Below are 21,834 nucleotides of genomic sequence, written 5' to 3'. Positions count from 1 at the left end.
GATTAAAGCTGAAATCCACCAATACGAGCCAAGAAAGCTCATGCAGTTGATAATCATTTGCGGAATAATCATAATAGTTTGCATTGATATAGCCCCTGTCATTCCAAAGTGCTTTGCAGTCTTAATGTGATATGTCAGCTGTGCACATAGGGTAGGATGACCAGACAGCAAATGTGAAAAATTGGGACCGGGGTGGGGGGTAATAGAAGCCTATGTAAGAAAAACACCCCAAAATCGGGATGGTCCCTATAAAATCGGGACATCTGGTCACCCTAACATAGGGCTCACTTAACCCATTGCAGAGATCAGCCACCTTGGGTGGACCCTAGGAGCTGGATAACAGCAAAAATTTATACTACACAATTTAGGACAGGAAGAGAAGGCTAAGGCTATGTCTACATTAGAGAGCTTACAGCGGCGCAGCTGTACCAATGCAGCTGCACCACTGTAAGATCTTTTGTGTAGCCACTTTATGCCAATGTCGCCTGTCAACATAATTAATCCACCCCCAACGAGCGGCGGTAGCTATGTCAGCAATAGAAGCTCTCCTGCCGACATAGCAGTGTGCACACTAGCGCTAATGCCGACATAACTTATGTTGCTCGGGGAGGTGGAATATTCACACCCCTGAGAGACATAAGATTTTCCAACATAAGTGATAGTGTAGACATAGCCTAATTCTCTTGTATATTCAAATTAAATTGAAGGGAGGAATTTAGTGAAGTAGAACTTCATAGTTTGGGGTCGTAACTCCAGCACTAACACACTCTTGGCTTTTGAAATCAATAAAGTTAGGGTGTAATAGAGAGCAGAATTGAGCCCCTCCCTCCAAACTCCACCCACACACTCCCCTAACAGCCCCCATCTCTTGTAAAAAGTGCCATGGTATCTTTAATAACAATGAGTGGCCAGGACCTCAGTGTTACTTCTCATGTGAAAGACAGAACCTCTGATAATACAGTGCCCATTAATACCACAGGAAGTCAGTTGTTCAGAAGTAAGAATGGTGAATTGTGAGCATTCAGTTGTAATGTTACCAGAGAGGAGATTGGAAAGGTCAGTCTGTATATTGTAGCAGCTCTTATTTTGGTCTTCTTAGTGTATGGACAACGTCCGTCAGGTGGCATGTGACCAGGATTCATCACCGAATTTGGTCCGCTGGTTGGATCATTAACTTTCCCGGCTTGGGCCATGTACTGATGGGGAGTGCGATGTGAATGCTAATCCATGTCCCCCTGTATTTTGGTTATTGCTTATAACGACGTGCCTCTATGGTCCAGAGCTGACTCTAGAATGCAGGCTTTTAGTGAAACAATAAACAACTCTCTTTGCTTTAAAAGTGTTCCAGTGTTTCTTACAATGAAAGAATATGGAATAATGGGCCCAATCCACCACTGTACAATAACACCTAGCTCTTATATAATGCTTTTCATCTGTAGATCTCAAAGCATTTTACAAAGAGTACCATTACCTTCAATTTACAGTGGAGAAACTGAGGCATGGAGCAGGGCCATTACTTGCCCAAGATCACCCAGCAGGCCTGTGGTAGAACCAGGAAGAGAACCTAGAGTTCCTAGTCTAGTGCTATATCTACTGGGCCACAGTGGAAATGAATTAGGCCCTGCTTCTGTTGGCTTTCAAATTAAGTTAAAGAAAACCACTCCAGTATTTTACATTTCCCCCTTAGCAGCAGGTGGGTGCATGAATGGAGTTACAGTACAGCCTTGTGGCGAGGGGAACACATTGCTGGGCAGAAGGGGGTCAGGAACACAGGCCTGGGAATGCAGGCCTCTGCTGGGATAGTGGGACCTGCAGTTTGCTAAGCACTCCAGCCCTGACCCAGATAAGCAGGCGTGTAGTCCCATCCAAAGCAGGAGAAAAGGATTTTTTCCCCCTCTGCTTTTCTTTCCCTCCCCTCTTCTCCATTATTTTCGTTAGGGAGAGGGCAGGTTGGACACACTTTTCCAGTTTTCAGAGTAGCAGCCGTGTTAGTCTGTATCCGCAAAAAGAAGAACAGGAGTACTTGTGGCACCTTAGAGACTAACAAATTTATTAGAGCATAAGCTTTCGTGGACTACAGCCCACTTCTTCGGATGCATATAGAATGGAACATATATTGAGGAGATATATATACACACATACAGAGAGCATAAACAGGTGGGAGTTGTCTTACCAACTCTGAGAGGCCAATTAATTAAGAGAAAAAAAACTTTTGAAGTGATAATCAAGCTAGCCCAGTACAGACAGTTTGATAAGAAGTGTGAGAATACTTACAAGGGGAGATAGAGTCAACGTTTGTAATGGCTCAGCCATTCCCAGTCCTTATTCAAACCGGAGTTGATTGTGTCTAGTTTGCATATCAATTCTAGCTCAGCAGTCTCTCGTTGGAGTCTGTTTTTGAAGTTTTTCTGTTGTAATATAGCCACCCGCAGGTCTGTCACTGAATGACCAGACAGGTTAAAGTGTTCTCCCACTGGTTTTTGAGTATTTTGATTCCTGATGTCAGATTTGTGTCCATTAATTCTTTTGCGTAGAGACTGTCCGGTTTGGCCAATGTACATGGCAGAGGGGCATTGCTGGCACATGATGGCATATATCACATTGGTAGATGTGCAGGTGAACGAGCCCCTGATGGTATGGCTGATGTGATTAGGTCCTATGATGATGTCACTTGAATAGATATGTGGACAGAGTTGGCATCAGGGTTTGTTACAAGGATAGGTTCCTGGGTTAGTGGTTTTGTTCAGTGATGTGTGGTTGCTGGTGAGTATTTGCTTTAGGTTGGGGGGTTGTCTGTAAGCGAGGACAGGTCTGTCTCCCAAGATCTGTGAGAGTAAAGGATCATCTTTCAGGATAGGTTGTAGATCTCTGATGATGCGCTGGAGAGGTTTTAGTTGGGGGCTGAAGGTGACAGCTAGTGGTGTTCTGTTATTTTCTTTGTTGGGCCTGTCTTGTAGGAGGTGACTTCTGGGTACTTGTCTGGCTCTGTCAATCTGTTTTTTCACTTCAGCAGGTGGGTATTGTAGTTTTAAGAATGCTTGATAGAGATCTTGTAGGTGCTTGTCTCTATCCGAGGGATTGGAGCAAATGCGGTTATATCTTAGAGCTTGGCTGTAGACAATGGATCGTGTGGTGTGTCCTGGATGGAAGCTGGAGGCATGTAGGTAAGTGTAGCGGTCAGTAGGTTTCCGGTATAGGGTGGTATTTATGTGACCATCGCTTATTAGCACAGTAGTGTCCAGGAAATGGACCGCTTGTGTGGATTGATCTAGGCTGAGGTTGATGGTGAGATGGAAATTATTGAAATCATGGTGAAATTCCTCAAGGGCTTCTTTTCCATGGGTCCAGATGATGAAGATGTCATCAATGTAGCGCAAGTAGAGTAGGGGCGTTAGGGGATGAGAGCTAAGGAAGCGTTGTTCTAAGTCAGCCATAAAAATGTTGGCATATTGTGGGGCCATGCGGGTACCCATAGCAGTGCCGCTGACTTGAAGGTATATATTGTCCCCAAATGTGAAATAGTTGTGGGTGAGGACAAAATCACAAAGTTCAGCCACCAGGTTAGCTGTGACATTATCAGGGATCTCTTTCCCTCAATCTCCTCTTTGTTCCCTTTCCTCTACTGGCATGAAGTGCAAACTCGAAATCATTTCCGGAAAGAATAAATTCCCTCTTCCTCTCGTTCCTTAGAGGTGCAGATTCACTGATTAATCCTCCCCGGAAAACCCATTAATTTAAATGGATGCTTTTGTACATCGGGCTCTATTTGTAAGGAGGAAGGGTTCAAAATGGAGGACAGTGCTTTTGTATGCAAGCCCAGCCCCCGTGGGGGGGGTATGATAAACTGGGGAAGCACTGCCTGGGGGCTTATATATATAGCTCTGGTGCGAATAACTGGTAGCCTGGTTTGGTTTTTGAAGAAGTGAAGAATTAATGAGACTGTCTGTTGTTTTCATTGCCTGATTACAACTTTTTTTAGTTGTATCTATCTAACCTCGTCTATCCAATTCTTTCCTTAAATTGGTTATTTGTCTTGCCTGGTTTATAAAAACATTTTTTTCTTTTCTTTCATCTGATATTCCCTTCATTCTTGCAAGCACACCTTGGTTAAAATTATTAAAAACCACCCACTAACGTCTTTACTTTTTATGAATTGTGCCTTAGATTATTTATACTGACAGGATTCTGAAAATCTATTTTATGTTTCACTATTTATGTTGTTTGTCTACTTTCGTATTTTGATTCTCATGCACTAACTCACTGGTACAATATCGATTTGCAAGCACTGCAAGGAAATTTATAATCCAAACTAAAAAACAAAACAAGACTATTGTAATGAACACACCAGAGTGTACATGAACCAGTGCCCTTGACTGGATTGACTCAGAACTGCTCAATTGTGTGTCATATGCCCTATACTGCTCACAGCTAATGTAGATTCTCCTTTAACTCAAGTGGTAATGGACTCTGCTGGAGGAGGAGGATCTGAGCTCTATCCTTGGTGATGCTATGAAGTTCAATGTGGCTATGGTGAACAACAAAAGGACAACCATGGAGTCCAAGACTCCCATGGATTTCTTACAACATTTTATACCTGTTTTTCACACTGTAATGAAAATATGTCTAGTAGTGATTGGTTTTGTAAAGCCTTTTAAAAAAACAGGTTAGACTAACTCAGAGTCTGACTGCTTTCACAGAACATACTAGAAGATCAAAAAGAAATAATTAATAAGGAAGAACTCCCTGCAACGTGTAGATGGTGAAGAGCAGTACACTCCTCAAAGTCTCCTATAGACATTGCTGTGCAGGTTTAATTTAGCCGTGCAGCACTTACATACTACAGTGTTGAGAGCTATTGAAAATTCAAAAACATACAGAGGACTAGGGAGAATTTTTACCCTGAGACCTTAAAGTGCTTAACAGTCACTTTATCAATAAACAAGTACAGCACTGCATATTGCACCATAAAAATATTTGTGCTGGACCCTTATTACTCCCCACTCCCATACATTTTGACACCCATCCTGCCCCTAAGCTAAGGGACCATCTCTAAATCCTTATCACACTAAAAAATTATGTAGTTGTAATTCATCACCAGTCCAGCTCCCCAAGGCTAGCAACACTGGATGCTGCAGTGCCGACAAGCTCAGGTGTTTATACCACTATATAATTTAACCTTCCAGAGGTCTAAATAAGCTTTTCTTAGATGCTTTAATGTATTACTGTAGTTACTTTTTAATCCCATACCATGTTTTACTATGGCACAACCTGTTCTCTTGGAACAGGACTGAGAGCAGCAACCAAGGCCAGTATGAAACATGTAGCTACGTGTTATGCAGTTCATGTTTTTAGATTTATGTCTGCTGTGAAATACCTTTTAAGGGCTGTATAAACATCACCGTTAAACCAATTTTTGAGTTCACTTGAGATTGTCACGCTTTAAAGCAAACAGTAAAATTGGTCATTTGATGCAGATTGCATTAGCTGCTCAATTTTCGGGCCTCGGGGGAAAATAGAATTATATGAAAATGAAACTATTTAAAGCATCCCCTTCCCTATTTACACTAGAGTTTATGGCAGCTAATCCTCCAAAATAGTAAATGTTGCCCAGGAATTATGCATAAACAGAATGGTTTATCAGAAGGAAATGGAGAGAAGAAATGTGTAAGATTCAGAGATTCTAAGGCCAGAAGGGACCACTGTGATCATCTAGTCTGACCTCCTGCGTAGCACAGGTCATAGAGCTTCCCCAGATTAGTTCTCAGAGCAGATCTTCTAGAAAAACATCCAATCTTGATTTTAAAATGGTCAGTGATGGAGAATCCACAATGCCCCTTGGTAAATTGTTCTGAGGGTTAATTACTCTCACTGTTAAAAATATACATCTTATTTCCAGTCTGAATTTGCCTAGCTTCGACTTCCAGACGTTGGATTGTGTTATACCTTTCTCTGCTAGATTTCAGAGACCATTAGTAAATATTTGTTCCCCATGTAGTTACCTATAGACTGTAATTAAGTCATCTTCTCTTTGTTCAGCTAAATACTGTAGATTGAGCTACTTGGGTCTATCAGTGTAGAGCAGGTCTTCTAATCCTGTGATCATTCTTGTGGCTCTTCTCTGAACCCCTCCAACTTAACAACATCCTTCTTGAATTGTGAACATGAGAACTGGACAAAGTATTCCAGCCGTGGTCGCACTTGTGCCAAATACAGAGGTAAAGTAACCTCTCTAACTCCTATTCAAGATATCCCTTCTTACGCATCCCAGGATTGCATTAACTCTTTTGGCCACAGTGTCACACTATGAGCTCATGCTCAGCTAATTATCCACTACGAACCCCCAAATCTTTTTCAGAGTCACTGCTTCCGAGGATAGAGTCCCCCATCCTGTAAATATGGCCTACCGTCTTTGTTCCTGAATGTATACATTTACATTTAGCTGTATTAACACACATAATGTTTGCTTGCACCCAATTTACAAAGTGATCTAGGTTGCTCTGAACCAGTGACGTGTCCTCCTCATTATTTACCACTCTCCCAATTTTTGTGTCATCTGCAAACTTTATTAGTGATGATTTTGTCTTCTTCCAGGTCTTGATAAAGATGTATATAGTGTAGGGCCAAGAACTGATTCCTCTCCAGGACCCCACAGATTGACATAGAAGAGGTTAATATGTCTCTAAACACTACAGCTTTCGAAACAGGAAGTCTGGATACTGAAAGCAGAACAAAGAAAACAGTCTTTCTGCACATCATGCAATTTACAGATTTAGCCAAAAGGAAAATATGGAACATAACATATCAGAGGAGGGTTGTGGTACAATGGGAGTTCACTTCAGATAAGCTGTTTACAAATTATACAACTCCATTTTGCAAAGCATCTTTCATACACCCTGTCCACACAGATTTCAATTCACTTTCACCGTTAAAATAAAAAAACAAAATCAGAGGGAGACAGAAGTGAAGTATGAAAAGATGTTTTCAGGTGAGATCTGAAAATGCTACCAATGGAAATGAGGTGGAGAGAGAGAGAATGAGGATCTTGCACCAGAACTGATAAAACTGTGTGAGGAGAAGGAGAAGAGCTTGCTTCCCTTTACCCCACAGTTAATTCAGGAGCAGGCATCACTTCCTCTGCATCTGAAGCCATCTCCGGGGCTAGAGGGGAACCATCTCCTTCTCCACATCCAGCCCATCGACTCAAAGGAAAGTATCTCTGTATCCATTCCCAATTAGTTTAGGGGGCAACGTCTCTACATTCACCCCAGTCTGATCAAGGGAAGGAATCCACTCAGAAGCATCCACCACAATCTGCTCAGGGGAAATACTTGATCCATGGGAAGGGATCTCCACATGCACCACAGCCTGCCCCATGGGAACACATTCCCATGTCCACCGTTTTCTGGTTTGTCTTAGCTCAGATTTTTGGATCCCGTCCTCTCTGATAAGAAACTGCAAATAGACTAGTACCTTCCAACAAAACTTAGCAGCAGGTATGTACTGAGTCACAGTTTTCCCCAGGCATCATAAAAAAGCATAGAACGATCCTTGTAACTGGAATATTTTGTGGAATGGGTGGGGTCTTGGGGAGTGTTTGGCCTGCACTGGGAAGCTGTTCCAAGCAGGTGGGTGGTAGTGTATGGAAGAAAGCAGAAAGCCCCGAGTGGTTGAAAAAAGGCAACAATCAGGAGTGACTTGGGTAGATTTGTGAGAGCAGTAGAGCCTGTAAAGAGAAATGAGGGCAGAGTTCTGAAATTATTACATTATTCATATAGTTGGGAGCTGGGAACTCCGGAGTTCTGATTCTAGCTCTGCCACTGAGTCACTGTGTGGCCTGGAGCAAGTTACTTAACCTCTTTGAGTTTCAGTTTCCCCAACTCTTATCCTCTCTCTCACCCTGTTGATTAGTTTGTTAATGTTTTGTATCATGCTTTGCAGCTGTAACATGTTATTTAGTTAATAAATATTGTTAATAATAATTAATAATGACTTACTCTGGCCAGGTACCAGCTGCGTCATTATTTACAAAGCTCTACTGGATTTTGCTGTGTTGTGCGGAGTTTACCCATCTGCACATTAAGCAATGTGTTGAATAATTTCTTTTCTGGCAGGCATATAAAGTGTAACTGGCAGAATGGCAGCCACCGTTACTGAGAGCAGCTCTGAGGATCAATCCAGACGAATATTCTGCAAGAACCCATTTCTCAATATCAAGGTAGATACCTCAAGCATGCTCAAATCCCCCCAAGGTCACCGGGCAAGGAGAGAAAAGGAAGTGTTTGGTTTCTGCAGAAGTCATCTGTCCTTATTTCTTTTCATTAAATGATTGTTAAAGCTCAGACATGGATTTCCCTACTTGCAGAAGTTCAATGAGGAAAAAAGTGCTTTTCATCTAAAAAGCAAACCCTGCAAAAAGGATGTTACAACACAAGTTTTACTTACCATGTTTGCAATATTTAACCTTCCACTATTGAACTCTCTGCACCCATTATTGGAGCCAGATTTTCAGAAGAATTTCACGCCCGTTTAGGCATCTACCTATGGGCCAGATTTTCAAAAGTGCCCAGCTGGGGGCCAGGGGGCGTGGGGAGGGCCGCCTGCAGCAAGTAAGGGGGGGGCACGCAGGGGAACTGCTCCCCGCCCCAGCTCACCTCTGCTCCACCTCGTCCCCTGAGCACGCCACCCCGCTCTGCTTCTCTCTCTCCCAGGCTTGCGGCGCCAAACAGCTGATTGGCGCCACAAGCCTGGGAGGCAGGAGAAGTGGAGCAGTGATTGTGTGCTCAGGGAGGAGGCGGAGCAGAGGTGAGCTGGGACGGGGAGCTGCCACGGGGGAGGTGCCTCAGGGCGGAGAGGGGGAGCTGCTGTGGGGGGGGGTGCCCTCAGGGTGGGGTGAGGGTGGAGGTGGCGGGGGTGGGGAGCTGCTGCGGGGGGAAGCGCCTTAGGGCAGAGAGCTGCCACAGGGCTTGGGGAGGAGGGGGCGCAAGGTGGAAGTTTCACCTAAGGCGCGAAACATCCTTGCACCCTCCCTGCCCCCAACACGCTCCCAGTCCCAAATTTCCCCCCAAAATGTGTGTTCGCCATGTCCAGCCCTCTCCTTTCCTGAACAGTTCAGATGTTTTAGGCCTGTTGCCCCTGTAAGGGGTCAATGTACAACAGTTTGCTACTTTAATTGGAGTTAACAAACAAACAATCAGATTAAACACAACACTGGATTAGTTTTGATTAAAGAATAAAACAAGTTTATTTAACTACAAAGAGAGAGATTTTAAGTGAGTGCAAGTATAAGGTGTTAAACTCAGAAATGGCTACAAGAGAAATCAAGATAAAATGCTTTCTAGTGCGAAACCTTAACAAACTAGACTTGGTTCCGGTAAAATTCTTACCACATGTTCCCAGCAATGGGGCTGACCAGATTCTCAACTCAGGATCTGCCCTCAAAATCCAAAGGGTCGGTTCCTTTGTCTTCTTAGGTGAAAGAGTGAGCAAGCAGGAAATACCTGGGGTGGGTTTGCCCCTCACTTTTATAATCCAGTCACCCTTTGAAGTGGATTCATCAGAGATTTACCCCTCAAAACAAATGTTATTCAAACAGTAAAGAGGGTGTTGTGGAGTCTGGGGGTGACCATGCCCCCATGCTCTTTCTTCTTCCCTGTGTATGCTAAAATGCAGATTTGCCTTGTCACCCTTTTACTGTCTCAAGGACCTTGTTTTCTAATTGTATGTAAATTAAGGTAAATACAGTCTCTTTGGTTAAGACAGACTTGCTTAACCACTCCTGCCTAATCAGGGCTACATGGCTTTGAACATGTGCTACCAACATCATACAGGGGACTTCATATTTTGTACAAAGTTTATTACAATAGTGTGTAGGGTGTGATTATAGGGGTGCATTCAGTCACAAAGTGGCTGTGATAATACTTATTATGTGATAAGATCAGAGCTGCGAGATTTGATTCATTAATATTTGCAAAGTGCTTTGAGATTCTTGGACAAACAATGCTGTACATTTAGAGCATGAAGTTGATCACCTGATACTTTCTTATTAGATAATTGTACTAAGTTATAAAGGTACATGACCAATGCTTTGTTTTAAAGCAGGGGTCTCCAAACTTTATGAGACGAGGGCCATATTAGATTTTTGAAGGGGCTTTGCGGACCGAAGTGACTGTGAAAGAAATTAAATATATGCAAATATATGCAAAATCGTTACAAAAAACAACACTATTCTACTGTGTCAGTGTTGCATTAAATTCTAAATCAGGTATAAAAGTTAATCGATGCAGGTACTGTGAAATCACACAAAATATTCGTCAATACATTAAAAATCATTTCACATTTTTTTTATTGTATTTCTAAAAACTCACACATTTGTATCATACAAATACTGTTTGGTTCTATTAGTGATATAGTTAAAATTTAACCGTTATGAAATTGTTAATTTCCATCTTCTTTACTCCATTTATTGGAGATGTAATTAAGCCTCTGGCTTGTATCTTTACTCCTAAGGCAGGGGTCCATGCCTGCTCGGCTGCAGCAATGACTCTCCCCTAAGTTGGGTCCCCTTTTGGGGGGGGGAGACACTGGCTCCCAGAGGCGCTCACCCCTCTGCACAGCTCAGCTGAGCTACCCCTGCCACCCGATCTGCTGCCGGCAGCCCCTCCGCCTGCCTGCTTAGCTGCCTGCAGCCTGCCTATTTGCTTCTCCCTCTACCTGCTTTGCTGAAGCAACGACTCTCCCCCTAAGTTGGCTCCCCTTTTGTGGGGACACTGGCTCCCAGAGGCACTCACCCCTCTACACAGCTCAGCTGTGCTGCTGCTGGCAGCCCCTGCCTGCTCATGCCTACTCAGCTGTTTGCTTCTCCCCGTTGGTTGGAGGGCCGGACAAATGGAAGCCCTGGGCCAGATCCGGCCCGCAGTTTTGCGACCCCTGTTTTAAAGCACTGGAGTAAAACAGGCATTGCCCTGCCTGATAATAAGACTTTTCAAAGTGTTTTAGAAACATTAATTAATTTTGCCTCGCAACCCCCTCTGAGGTAGGAGAGTATCATTAGCCCTGTTTTGAGAGATGGAGAAGCTGAGGCTCTTGACGTACCCACAGTCACACAGGGAGTTTGTGGGAGAGCCAAGAATGTAACCCAGATTACCTGACACAGTCCTATGAATAAGCCACAAAACCATTGTTCTCATCAACTTTATTTTGTTCTCATGGATGTCCAAGTGCAAGTAAAACAAAGCTAATGTTTCTCTATGACGATGCCTACGAAGTGACATGCACTGAAACTAATTAGTAATCTCTAAGAAACAAGCTGCAATAAGAGTGCCAATGATGTGTGACACAAGGAAGCTCTGAAACCGGCCATTATTCTGGCCCAATCAGCAGTTATACTCCTGAGTTCTCTCCTGAGATGAGAGAGACATGGAAGTCTTCCTCAGAAATGTTGCAGGTCAAAGTGCCTGATAATGGACTGTGTTGTTGTGTGGGACTGGAAGGCTTAGGGAATTGGTTATTGGTTTCTGAGCCTTTCTTTGCTGAGACACGGGTCTGAAGCCAGCCCTTGCTGGTAATGGAAAATAGTTATTTTTTTGGTGGCTTACTTTCTGTGACATGAGCAAGTGGTTTCAATCCAGCTCCCAGTGCATAGATTACAGTCAACCTCCTTGTTGGTAGACTCAGCAAAGAGACTGATTGATTTGATATGGACATTAAACATTCTTCTCATCTCTAGAAGGGATCCTTCCAGGTCAGAATTGAAGCATGTTGGCATGGTGTAACAGCATGTACTCATCCCTGCGGTGCCGCCTGCTGGTCTCTCAGGGAATTAGCTTGATTTCCAGCCCAGAGTGCCCCCTGCAGGCCAGTGATCCGCCACAGCTTGGCCCCCGTGTCCCTCCGTGGACTCCGGTGCCCTGTTAGCTGTGGTGCTGCCCCCTGGCAGTAACCCCTTTCTCTCAGGGTCTCCCCTCCCCAGGAAACCCCCAACCCCTATCCCCACCTCACCTCAGTATAAGGCTACTGCCAGTCATCATCTAGCCCCACTCCCTAGGGCAGACTGCAGTATCAGCCTACTCATCACTGGCAAGGTTGGGTTTAGACCTGCTGCCTTTGCCTACCCCTGGGCTGCCCTCTGCAACCCCTAGTACCCCTTGGCCTTCTGCTAGGCTGCAGCCTGGGGCTTTCCAGGCTGGAGCTCCCCAGCTCCTCAGCCTTTCCTCAGCCCTGCTCCACTCAGGTACTCTGTCTCTAGCTCCCTGCAGCCACACCCTTCTCTCTCTGAATGCAGAGAGAGACTGCTGAGCTCCTGGCTCCCAGCCTCTTTATACAGGCCAGTTGAGGCCTGATTGGGGTGTGGCCCAGCTGTGGCTGTTTCCCCAATCAGCCTAAGGTTTTCTCTCTCAACCCCAGCCCTTTCCAAGGGCTGTCTTTAAACCCCTCAGAGCAGGAGCAGGTGACCACCCCACTACACATGGCAATGTGGGGAACATTTGCACTGCTGCTGTCCATGTTCTGCAGTTGCTAACCCAGCACTTTTCCAGCACTAAACTCTCTTCCAAAAGTCTGAGAGAAAAGATGAGTGAGCACTGTTCTGTTTCACATCTCCATGTACAGTATAAACTACCTGCACAACAGCCTAGATCCCTAGAAAACTCTCTTGCAAAGAAATCTAGAGTTTGCTTCTAGGAGCTTGGCGAGGCTTTAAAAGCATTTGCCACCTGACCTGTCTCTTAGAGATTTTTCTTTGTTGGAAAGGACGTTATGAATGTGTCAGAAATCCCACCCGAAATTTAAACCCGTGGAAACGGCATCATGTGCTTTGTGTGAGCAAGTGTATTGGGTTGCAGCTCATTGTGAGTTTGAACACTATAAAAAGAGATGATCTAAGCTGTCATGTGGATTTGTGCATGTGCCAGGAGAGCCGAGACACAAGAATTCACTCCTAATGCATGTTGAATGCTCTGCAGAGAAGCTTCCCCCCTGCGTTATGTTGCTTTCATGAAGTTAGGTCACTCAGGTTTCAGAATCAATGTCTGACTTCCTCACATTCTAGGAGACAATTTTAGAATCAGACTGTAAAACATTTAATGACACATTGCACTAATTCCTACTACAAAGTGGACAAAATAAGGATTTGATGCAGCTTCCAGTAAAGTCCATGGCAAGACTCTATTGAGTTCTGTAGAAGCAAGATCTAGCCTTGACTTAATATAGTGAACATAAGGGGGCAAATTCTTTTTTACACTACACAAGAGCAAGAGGCACTCCACTGAAGTAGATGGGGTGCACCAGTATTCATGAGAGGAGAATTTGGCCGTTAGACTTTGTAGTAGAAGAGCACGTCAAACAAAATACATAAAGACCGCTGACAAAGCTGAAGTTTAGGTTAACTTTCTTTCTTTAGCTCTTTTCATGAATATTGTAATGAACATAAGGAGACAAATCCAGAAGGAAATATAGGAAGACTGTGCTGTGGCTAAACCCAGGAGTGAGCACAATGGGCCAATCTTTTCAAAAGTGACTACGTATTTTGGGTGCCTGACATGAGTCACTTTATATGGTCCTGATTTTCAGAGCGCAGGAGCTCAGCACTTTCTGAAAATTAGGCCCCATTAAGGTGTCTCAAGTTGGGCAGCCAAAAATTTGGGCAGCCAAAATCACTAGTCGCTTTTTAAAATCTTGGCAAAGAAATCTGGGTTCTATACTTGGCTTTGCCACAGGGTACCTCCCTGGGCCTGACTTTCCCCACCTGCAAAATCCAGGCCGTTGTGAGGGTGAATTAATTAATGTGTGTGAAGGGCTTTGAGATCCTCAGAAGAAAGGTCCTGTTGATGGGTGAAATGTTATTAGAAGTTACTGTGTGTGTCATGGCAGCAATTCACCTGACAGTAAAAACAAAGTTATGAGTGTAATATAGTCCGCTTGACAGCAAAGTCCTATAATTATATGTTATGGGCACTGGCTGGACCTGGCCAGCTACTATATAAAAAGAACTTGAGGTTGCAGTTATAGTACAAGTTCTTCTGCTCAACTATTTTCTCCTACTTTATATTTTGAGTGTGTGTGTGTGTTTTCAGCCACTTCCTACCACCATAATTCCTAGCTGGAATCAGACCAGAGACTGCACATCCATTTGAATTATTCATAACGTTAACCTGCACATTACTGTGGTTAAAGGGTCAGGTCTTGGCCTTCTTGTAAATAGCTTGCTCTGTCTTGCCTTGAATCCCCTTGCCTACTGCAGATATATGTGCATGGTGCTCATTTGGCTGAAATATGTTCATGTGCAGACCTGGCCTGAGGTCACATGGGGTGCTTGTGACCATTAAGAGAGGAGCCTTTGCATGCCCCACAACTAAAGCCTGTGAAAACAACACTAACCTAACCCGGATTCTGTGAGGAGAGCTGTAATGCCCAACTGTAGAGTTACCATACGTCCGGATTTTCCCGGACATGTCCGGCTTTTTGGGCTCCAAATCCCCGTCCGGGGGGAAATCCCAAAAAGCTGGACATGTCCGGGAAAATCGGGACATGCGGGGCCGGCGGTGCTGGGCCGGGGGCCGGGCCGGGGGCCGGCGGTGCGGTGCCGGGGGCCGGGCCGGCGGTGCCGAGCCGGGGGCCGGGCCGTGGACCGGCAGTGCTGGGCGGGCCGGGGGTGCTCGGCCAGGGGCCGAGCCGGGGACCAGCAGTGCTGGGCGGGCCGGGGGTGCTCGGCCGGGGGCCGGGCCCGGGGCCGGCACCCCAGGGCCCAAGCCGACCCAGGCTGGAGACGCCGGGGGGGCCAGACTGGGCCGCGCCTCCTCCCCCCACACCCCTCTTACCTGCTTCAGGCTTCCTGCGAATCAAATGTTCGCGGGAAGCAGGGGAGGGGGCGGAGTTGGGGCGGGGACTTTGGGGAAGGGGCGGAGTTGGGGCGGGGGGGCATGGGCGGGGCTGGGGGCGGGGCCGGGGCCCCGTGGCGTGTCCTCCTTTTGGAGGTTCAAAATATGGTAACCCTACCCAACTGTGGAGGGTCAACCCTGCCTGTGTTCTGCTGGCAAGTGTTGTGAGACCCAGACTGGTATGGGGATGGGCAGGAGAGGGCGCTAGGGGTCTGTTAGTAGCCACTTGCTAAAAATTCTGCCATTATATTGAAGAGTTGGTTGGGGTGATTTCCCTGCCTCTGATAGAGCCCGGCCAGCTCTGAATACAACTGAATCTCCCTCCAAGAGATGAGTGATACCTGCAGCTCAGAAAAAAATACTTCTGAAAAGTAACAGTTTTCCCTCTGTTATGCACCAGATTGCACCAGGTGTCATGTATCTTCAAAAATATCTTGGGGAAGGAGACTCTCTTCTACAAGCACTGTCCCCCACTCCCCCATGACAGTTCAGATTACACAAGCGACCCCCCAGGCTATGCTAGCAGCATGCTGTGCATATTTATTTAGGAACAAGCTAAAGACACTCCTTGCACAATGCCCTTAGAACAAGTTTGTTTGTGCAGTGGTTTGGCTTTGGTTATGGTTATGAACCAGCGGTTTTGCTTCAGGGGGGAAACAAATGATTCCTCAGACAATCTCATCCCCTCCTTTCTGAAAACACCTAAAAGTCCAGGCTTTTATCACCGGCTAAGGAAGAAAATATCTGTGGGAGCCTGTTGTTAAAATAGCAGCAGCATATTCCTGAACAGACAGGAAGCAGTGTGAGATCAACTTTCCTACGGCACAAAGTCTAATAGCTGGCATGTGTCTTTTCTGAGCATTCATTAAAAAGGATGCTAGGACAGTGTAACTAGTAAGAAGTTTTTCAGCTCCCTGAGAGTAAGGACTTCTTTTCCATGCTCTACAACTTACTGGCTGCCTGGCTTTGGGCAAGTTGCTCCATCTTATTCCGTGTCTCCATTTCCCACATGTGTAGAATGGGGATAGTAATACCTGCCTCCCTGAGGCAATGTCAGGCTTATTGGATCTCTGTTTATAAAGGGCTTTGAGATCATTGGATGCAAGGCTCTGTATAAATACACATAATTATATTATTATAACATTCCCGATCTCATGTAGGTGCCATGCAGAATTTTGACAGCCATTCAAATGGTTAATGTTGCGAAATATCATGTGGATCAAATGCATATGCACCAGTGATTCTCCCACACATGCTCTGGGTTACATAGATCACAAATGTGGGTCGGGAATATCATGTATTTTGGTCAATGGTATATCGACAGGGACCTGGTGGAGAGATTCTCCTTCCTGCCCAGAGCAGGGATCATCAGTTAGGATCAAATGGGTGTAACATACATGATCTAATAGTAGCTATTGCAGAGAAGCTGGCACTGGTGAGCCTTGGTCCTTTCAGTCGTCTATGAAAAACTACACTTTGAATCATAGAGTCATAGATTAGGGTTGGAAGAGACCTCAGAAGGTCATCTAGTCCAACCCCCTGCTCAAAGCAGGACCAGCCCCAACTAAATCATCCCAGCCAGGGCTTTGTCAAGCTGGGCCTTAAAAACCTCTAAGGAAGGAGATTCCACCATCTCCCTAGGGAACCCATGCCAGTGCTTCACCACCCTCCTAGTGAAATAGTGTTTCCTAATATCCAACCTAAACCTCCCCCACTGCAACTTGAGACCACTGCTTCTTGTTCTGTCATCTGCCACCACTGAGAACAGCCGAGCTCCATCCTCTTTGGAACCCCCCCTTCAGGTAGTTGAAGGCTGTTATCAAACCCGCCCTCACTCTTCTCTTCTGCAGACTAAATAACCCCAGTTCCCTCAGCCTCTCCTCGTAAGTCATGTGCCCCAGCCCCCTAAACCCTTCTGTAGTGGGGGGACCAAAACTGGATGCAATACTCCAGGTGAGGCCTCACCAGTGCTGAATAGAGTGGAAAAATCACTTCCCTTGATCTGCTGGCAATGTTCCTACTAATGGAGCCCAATATGCCGTTGGCCTTCTTGGCAACGAGGGCACACTGCTGACTCATATCCAGCTTCTCGTCCACTGTAATCCCCAGGTCCTTTTCTGCAGAACTTCTGCTTAGCCAGTCGGTCCCCAGTCAGTAGCTGTGCATGGGATTCTTCTACTTATAGAAACAACGAGGAGTCTGGGGGCACCTTAAAGACTAACAGATTTATTTATTTATATATATTTTTTACACGTATAGAGTCATGCACTATCCAGGCAAATAGGACCTGGGTTTTCTAACCATGTTGGCAATGCTGGTAAGAGTCCCACATCCTCTTCCCCCAGGGAAATGGAAGAAAGTATAATGGTAATACAATAACCCAATAATATACTACAATCCAGACCAGGGATGGGCAAACCTTTTGGCCCAAGGGCCACATCTTGGAATAGAAATTGTATGGCAGGCCATGAATACTCACAACATTGGGGTTGGGGTGCAGGAGGGGGTGAGGGCTCGGATTGGGGGTACAGGCTCCTGGGTGGGGCCAGAAATGAGGAGTTCAGGGATTGGGTGGGGGCTCTGGGCTGGGGCGGAGGAGTGGGTTGCGGGGAGGGGGTGAGGGCTCCGGCTGCAGGTGCAGGTTCTGGGGTGGGGCTGGAGATGAGGGGTTTGGGGCGCAGGGGGTTTGGGGATGAGGGCTAGGGCAGGGGGTTCAGGCATGGGGAGAGGCTCAGGGGTGCAGGCTCTGGGTGGCACTTACCTCAAGTGGCTCCTGGAAGAAGCTGCATGTCCCTTCTCCGGCTCCTAAACGGAGGCACAGCCAGGCAGCTCTGCACGATGCCCCAGCCGCAGGCACCGCCCCTGCAGCTTCCATTGGCATGCCGGAGGGGGCCATTGGAGCGGGGCCATAGGAGCACGTATGAGCCAGAGGGGAGCCATGCCGCAGCTTCCAGGAGCCGTGTGGAGCAGCCCCCGACCCTGCACCCCAGTTGGAGCACTGGAGGGAGGCCAGGCAGCTGCTTCCAGGAGCCACGGGACCGGCCCCTGACCCTACTCCCTAGCTAGAGCGCTGGAGCGGGCCAAGCCTGCTCCCCAGCGGGAGATCGAGGGCCAGCTTAAAATGGCTGGTGGGCCGGATCGGCCCACAGGCTGTAGTTTGCCCACCCCGACCTAGATGGAGCTACTATTAGTTGGGTTCATAACTGGTTGGAAAACCGTTCCCACAGAGTAGTTATCAGTGGTCACAGTCAAGCAGGAACATGACCTATGAGGGAAGATTGAAGAAATTGGGTTTGTTTAGTCTGGAGAAGAGAAGACAGAGAGAGGACATGATAACAGTTTTCAAATACATAAAAGGTTGTTACAAGAAGGAGGGGGGAACATTTTTCTTCTTAACCTCTGAGGATAGGACAAGAAGCAATGGGCTTAAATGCAGCATGGGTGGTATAGGTTGGACATTAGGAAAAACTTCCTATCTGTCAGGGTAGTTAAACGCTGGAATAAATTGCCTAGGGAGGTTGTGGAATCTCCATAATTGGAGATTTTTAAGAACAGGTTAGACAAACACCTGTCAGGTATGGTCTATATAATACTTAGTCCTATCATGAGTGCAGGGGACTGAACTAGATGACCTCTCGAGGTCCCTTCCAGTCATACAATTCTATGATTCTATGTTTATTGCAGTGGCAAGGAATCCTTAGCTCACAAAAGGCTGGAAATTATTTCTGCCGATTTATTTCTTCCTTCTGGAGACAAGGCACTATTCTTGATAAAACCGTTACTTTTTTACAGGCATTTGAGTATTGATCTTGGGCAATTCAGAAAACTTGACAGGAGCGTCAAGTGAAAGATTTGATTTGGCTTCATCAGCCAAAGCACAGGCAAAGCCACTGGTACTTAATATACATATGTGGCACATCACATGTCTAAGAGCAAAAATTTATATAAGGCAAAACCTAAGGTCACTTTTAGCAGCAGGAAGAGGATTATGGAAGCAAGTGGCTTGTTCTCCATACTGTAGGTGAACACATCTTGATCTAAATTGAAGCTTTCCTTGGCTTGTCCTCTATATTAGATACAAAAGAAGTTGCACACTGCAGAATAATGCACTGAGATGGTCATTGGGAGAAGCTGCAATTAAACAAGCACTGGAAGCCTTAGTTTTCACTGAAAACAATCCTAACCCAGAATATCATAACCCAGCAATACACAGACAATCCAGGAAGTTTTTGGAGAGTGCTGGGGACAACTTCCTCGTACAAGTGCTGGAGGAACCAACTAGGGACCCTGCTCCTCTTGACCTGCTGCTTACAAACAGGGAAGAATTGGTAGGGGAAGTAGAAGTGGGTGGCAACCTAGGCAGCAGTGACCATGAGATGGTTGAGTTCAGGATCCTGACAAAAGGAAGAAAGGAGAGTAGCAAAATATGGACCCTGGACTTCAGAAAAGCTGACTTAGACTCCCTTAGGGAACTGATGGGAAGGATCCCCTGGGAGATGGGGATCCCCTACAATGGGGGGGAGGGATAGCTCAGTGGTTTGAGCATTGGCCTGTTAAACCCAGGGATATGAGTTCAATGCTTGAGGGGGCCATTTAGGGATCTGGTGTACTTGTTCCTGCTGGTGAAGGCTGGACATAATGACCTTTCAAGGTCCCTTCCAGCTCTCTGAGATAGGTATATCTCCATAAACATCCATTCTCATGTCCAGAAAGAATAGCAAATATGGCAGGCGACCAGCTTGGCTTAACAGTAAAATCTTCAATAAGCTTAAACTCAAAAAGAAAGCTTACAAGAAGTGGAAATTTGGACAGATGACTAGGGAGGAGTATAAAAATATTGCTAGAGCATGCAGGGGTGTAATCAGGAAGGCCAAGGCACAATTGGAGTTGCAGCTAGCAAGGGCTGTGAAAGGTACCAAGAAGGGTTTCTTCATGTATGTTAGCAACAAGAAGATCAGGGAAAGAGTGGGACCCTTACTGAATGGGGCAGGCAACAAAGTGTCAGATGATGTGGAAAAAGCTGAAGTACTCAATGCTTTTTTTGTCTCAGTCTTCACAGACAAGGTCAGCTCCCAGACTGTTGCACTGGGCAACACAGTATGGGGAGGAGGTGAGCAGCCTTCAGTGCTGAAAGAACCAGTTAAGGACTATTTAGAAAAGCTGGACATGCACAAATCCATAGGCCCAGATTTAATGCATCCAAGAGTGCTGAGGGAGTTGGCTGATGTGATTGCAGAGCCATTGGCCATTATCTTTGAAAATTTGTGGCGATCAGGGGAGGTCCCGTACGATTGGAAAAAGGCAAATATAGTGCCCATATTTTAAAAAGGGAAGAAAGAGAACCTGGGGAACTACAGACCGGTCAGCCTCACTTCAGTCCCCAGCAAAATCATGGAGCAGGTCCTCAAGGAATCCATTTTGAAGCACTTGGAGGAGAGGAAGGTGATCAGGAACAGTAAACATGGATTCACCAAGAGCAAGTCATGCCTGACCAACCCGATTGCCTTCTATGATGAGCTAACTGACTCTGTGGATATGGGGAAAGCGGTGGATTTGATATGTCTTGACTTTAGCAAAGGTTTTGATGTGGTCTCCCACAGTATTCTAGCCAGCAAGTTAAAAAAGAGTGGATTAGATTAATGGACTATAAGGTGGATAGAAAGCTGGCTAGATTGTCGGGCTCAACGGGTAGTGATCAACAGCTCGACGTCTAGTTGGCAGCCGGTATCTAGCAGAGTTCCCCAGGGACTGGTCCTGAGGCCGGTTTTGTTCAACATCTTTATTAATGATCTGGATGATGGGATGAATTGCACCCCATCAAGTTTGCAGATAACACTAAGCTGGGGGCAGAGGTAGATACACTGGAGGGTTGGGATAGGGTCCAGAGTGACCCAGACAAACTGGAGGATTGGGCCAAAAGAAATCTGATGAGGTTCAACAAGGACAAGTGCAGAGTCCTGCACTTAGGAAGGAAGAATCCCATGCACAACTACAGGCTGCAGACCGACTGTCTAAGCAGCAATTCTGCAGAATAGGACCTGGGGATTACAGTGAACGAGAAGCTGGATATGAGTCAGCATTGTCTCCTTGTTGCCAAGAAGGCCAACGGCATATTGGTCTGTATTAGTAGAAGCATTGCCCGCAGATCAAGGGAAGTGATTATGCCCCTCTATTCAGCACTGGTGAGGCCATATTTGGAGTATTGTGTCCAGTTTTGGTCCCCCCCACTACAGAAGGGATGTGGACAAATTGGAGAGAGTCCAGCAGAGGGCAACAAAAATGATTAGGGGGCTGGGGCACATGATTTACGAGGAGAGGCTGAGGGAACTGGGGTTATTTAGTCTGCAGAAGAGAAGAGTGAGGGGGGATTTGATAGTAGCCTTCAACTACCTGAAGGTGGGTTCCAAAGAGGATGGAGCTAGGCTGTTCTAGTGGTGGCAGATGACAGAACAAGAAGCAATGATCTCAAGTTGCAGTGGGGGAGGTTTAGGTTGGATATTAGGAAACACTATTTCACTAGGAGGGTGGTGAAGCACTGGAATGGGTTCCCTAGGGAGGTGGTGGAATCTCCTTCCTTAGAGGTTTTTAAGGCCCAGCTTGACAAAGCCCTGGCTGGGATGATTTAGTTGGGGTTGGTCCTGCTTTGAGGAGAGGATTGGACTAGTTGATCTCCTGAGGTCTCTTCCAACCCTAATGTTCTATGATTCTAATATCACCTAATTTTGTCACATAGGGTAAATCAGGAGATGTGGGTTCTATTCCCAGCTCCAACATTGACTTTCTGTTTAGCCTTGGGCAAGTCACATATCTCTCTAGGTCTCCTTGACTTCCCAAAGAGGATAATAGTGCTTCCCTATCTTATAGGGGTGATATGAAGTTGAATTCCTTAATGTTTGTAGAGTGCTTGGAGATCCTTTGATGCAAAGTGCAGTAATAGTGCATGCCATCGATTTTGCTCAGA

General features: G+C 45.9%; 1 protein-coding gene across 1 annotated transcript in view; it reads left to right on the top strand.

Moving 5' to 3' along the window:
- SLCO2B1 (solute carrier organic anion transporter family member 2B1) overlaps positions 1-21,834 on the top strand; it is a 101,745-nt gene that overhangs the window by 10,446 nt on the left and 69,465 nt on the right. The window contains exon 2 of the mRNA XM_054015909.1: positions 8,112-8,215. Coding sequence (XP_053871884.1) covers positions 8,135-8,215 — 81 coding nt within the window. The 5' untranslated portion in view covers positions 8,112-8,134. The remainder of the gene's footprint in view (positions 1-8,111; positions 8,216-21,834) is intronic.

The sequence above is a fragment of the Malaclemys terrapin genome, chromosome 1, assembly GCF_027887155.1.
Source record: "Malaclemys terrapin pileata isolate rMalTer1 chromosome 1, rMalTer1.hap1, whole genome shotgun sequence".
Classification (NCBI taxonomy): domain Eukaryota; kingdom Metazoa; phylum Chordata; order Testudines; family Emydidae; genus Malaclemys; species Malaclemys terrapin.
Note: the sequence above shows the minus strand (reverse complement) of the source record. Positions and strands in the feature narration are given on the sequence as shown.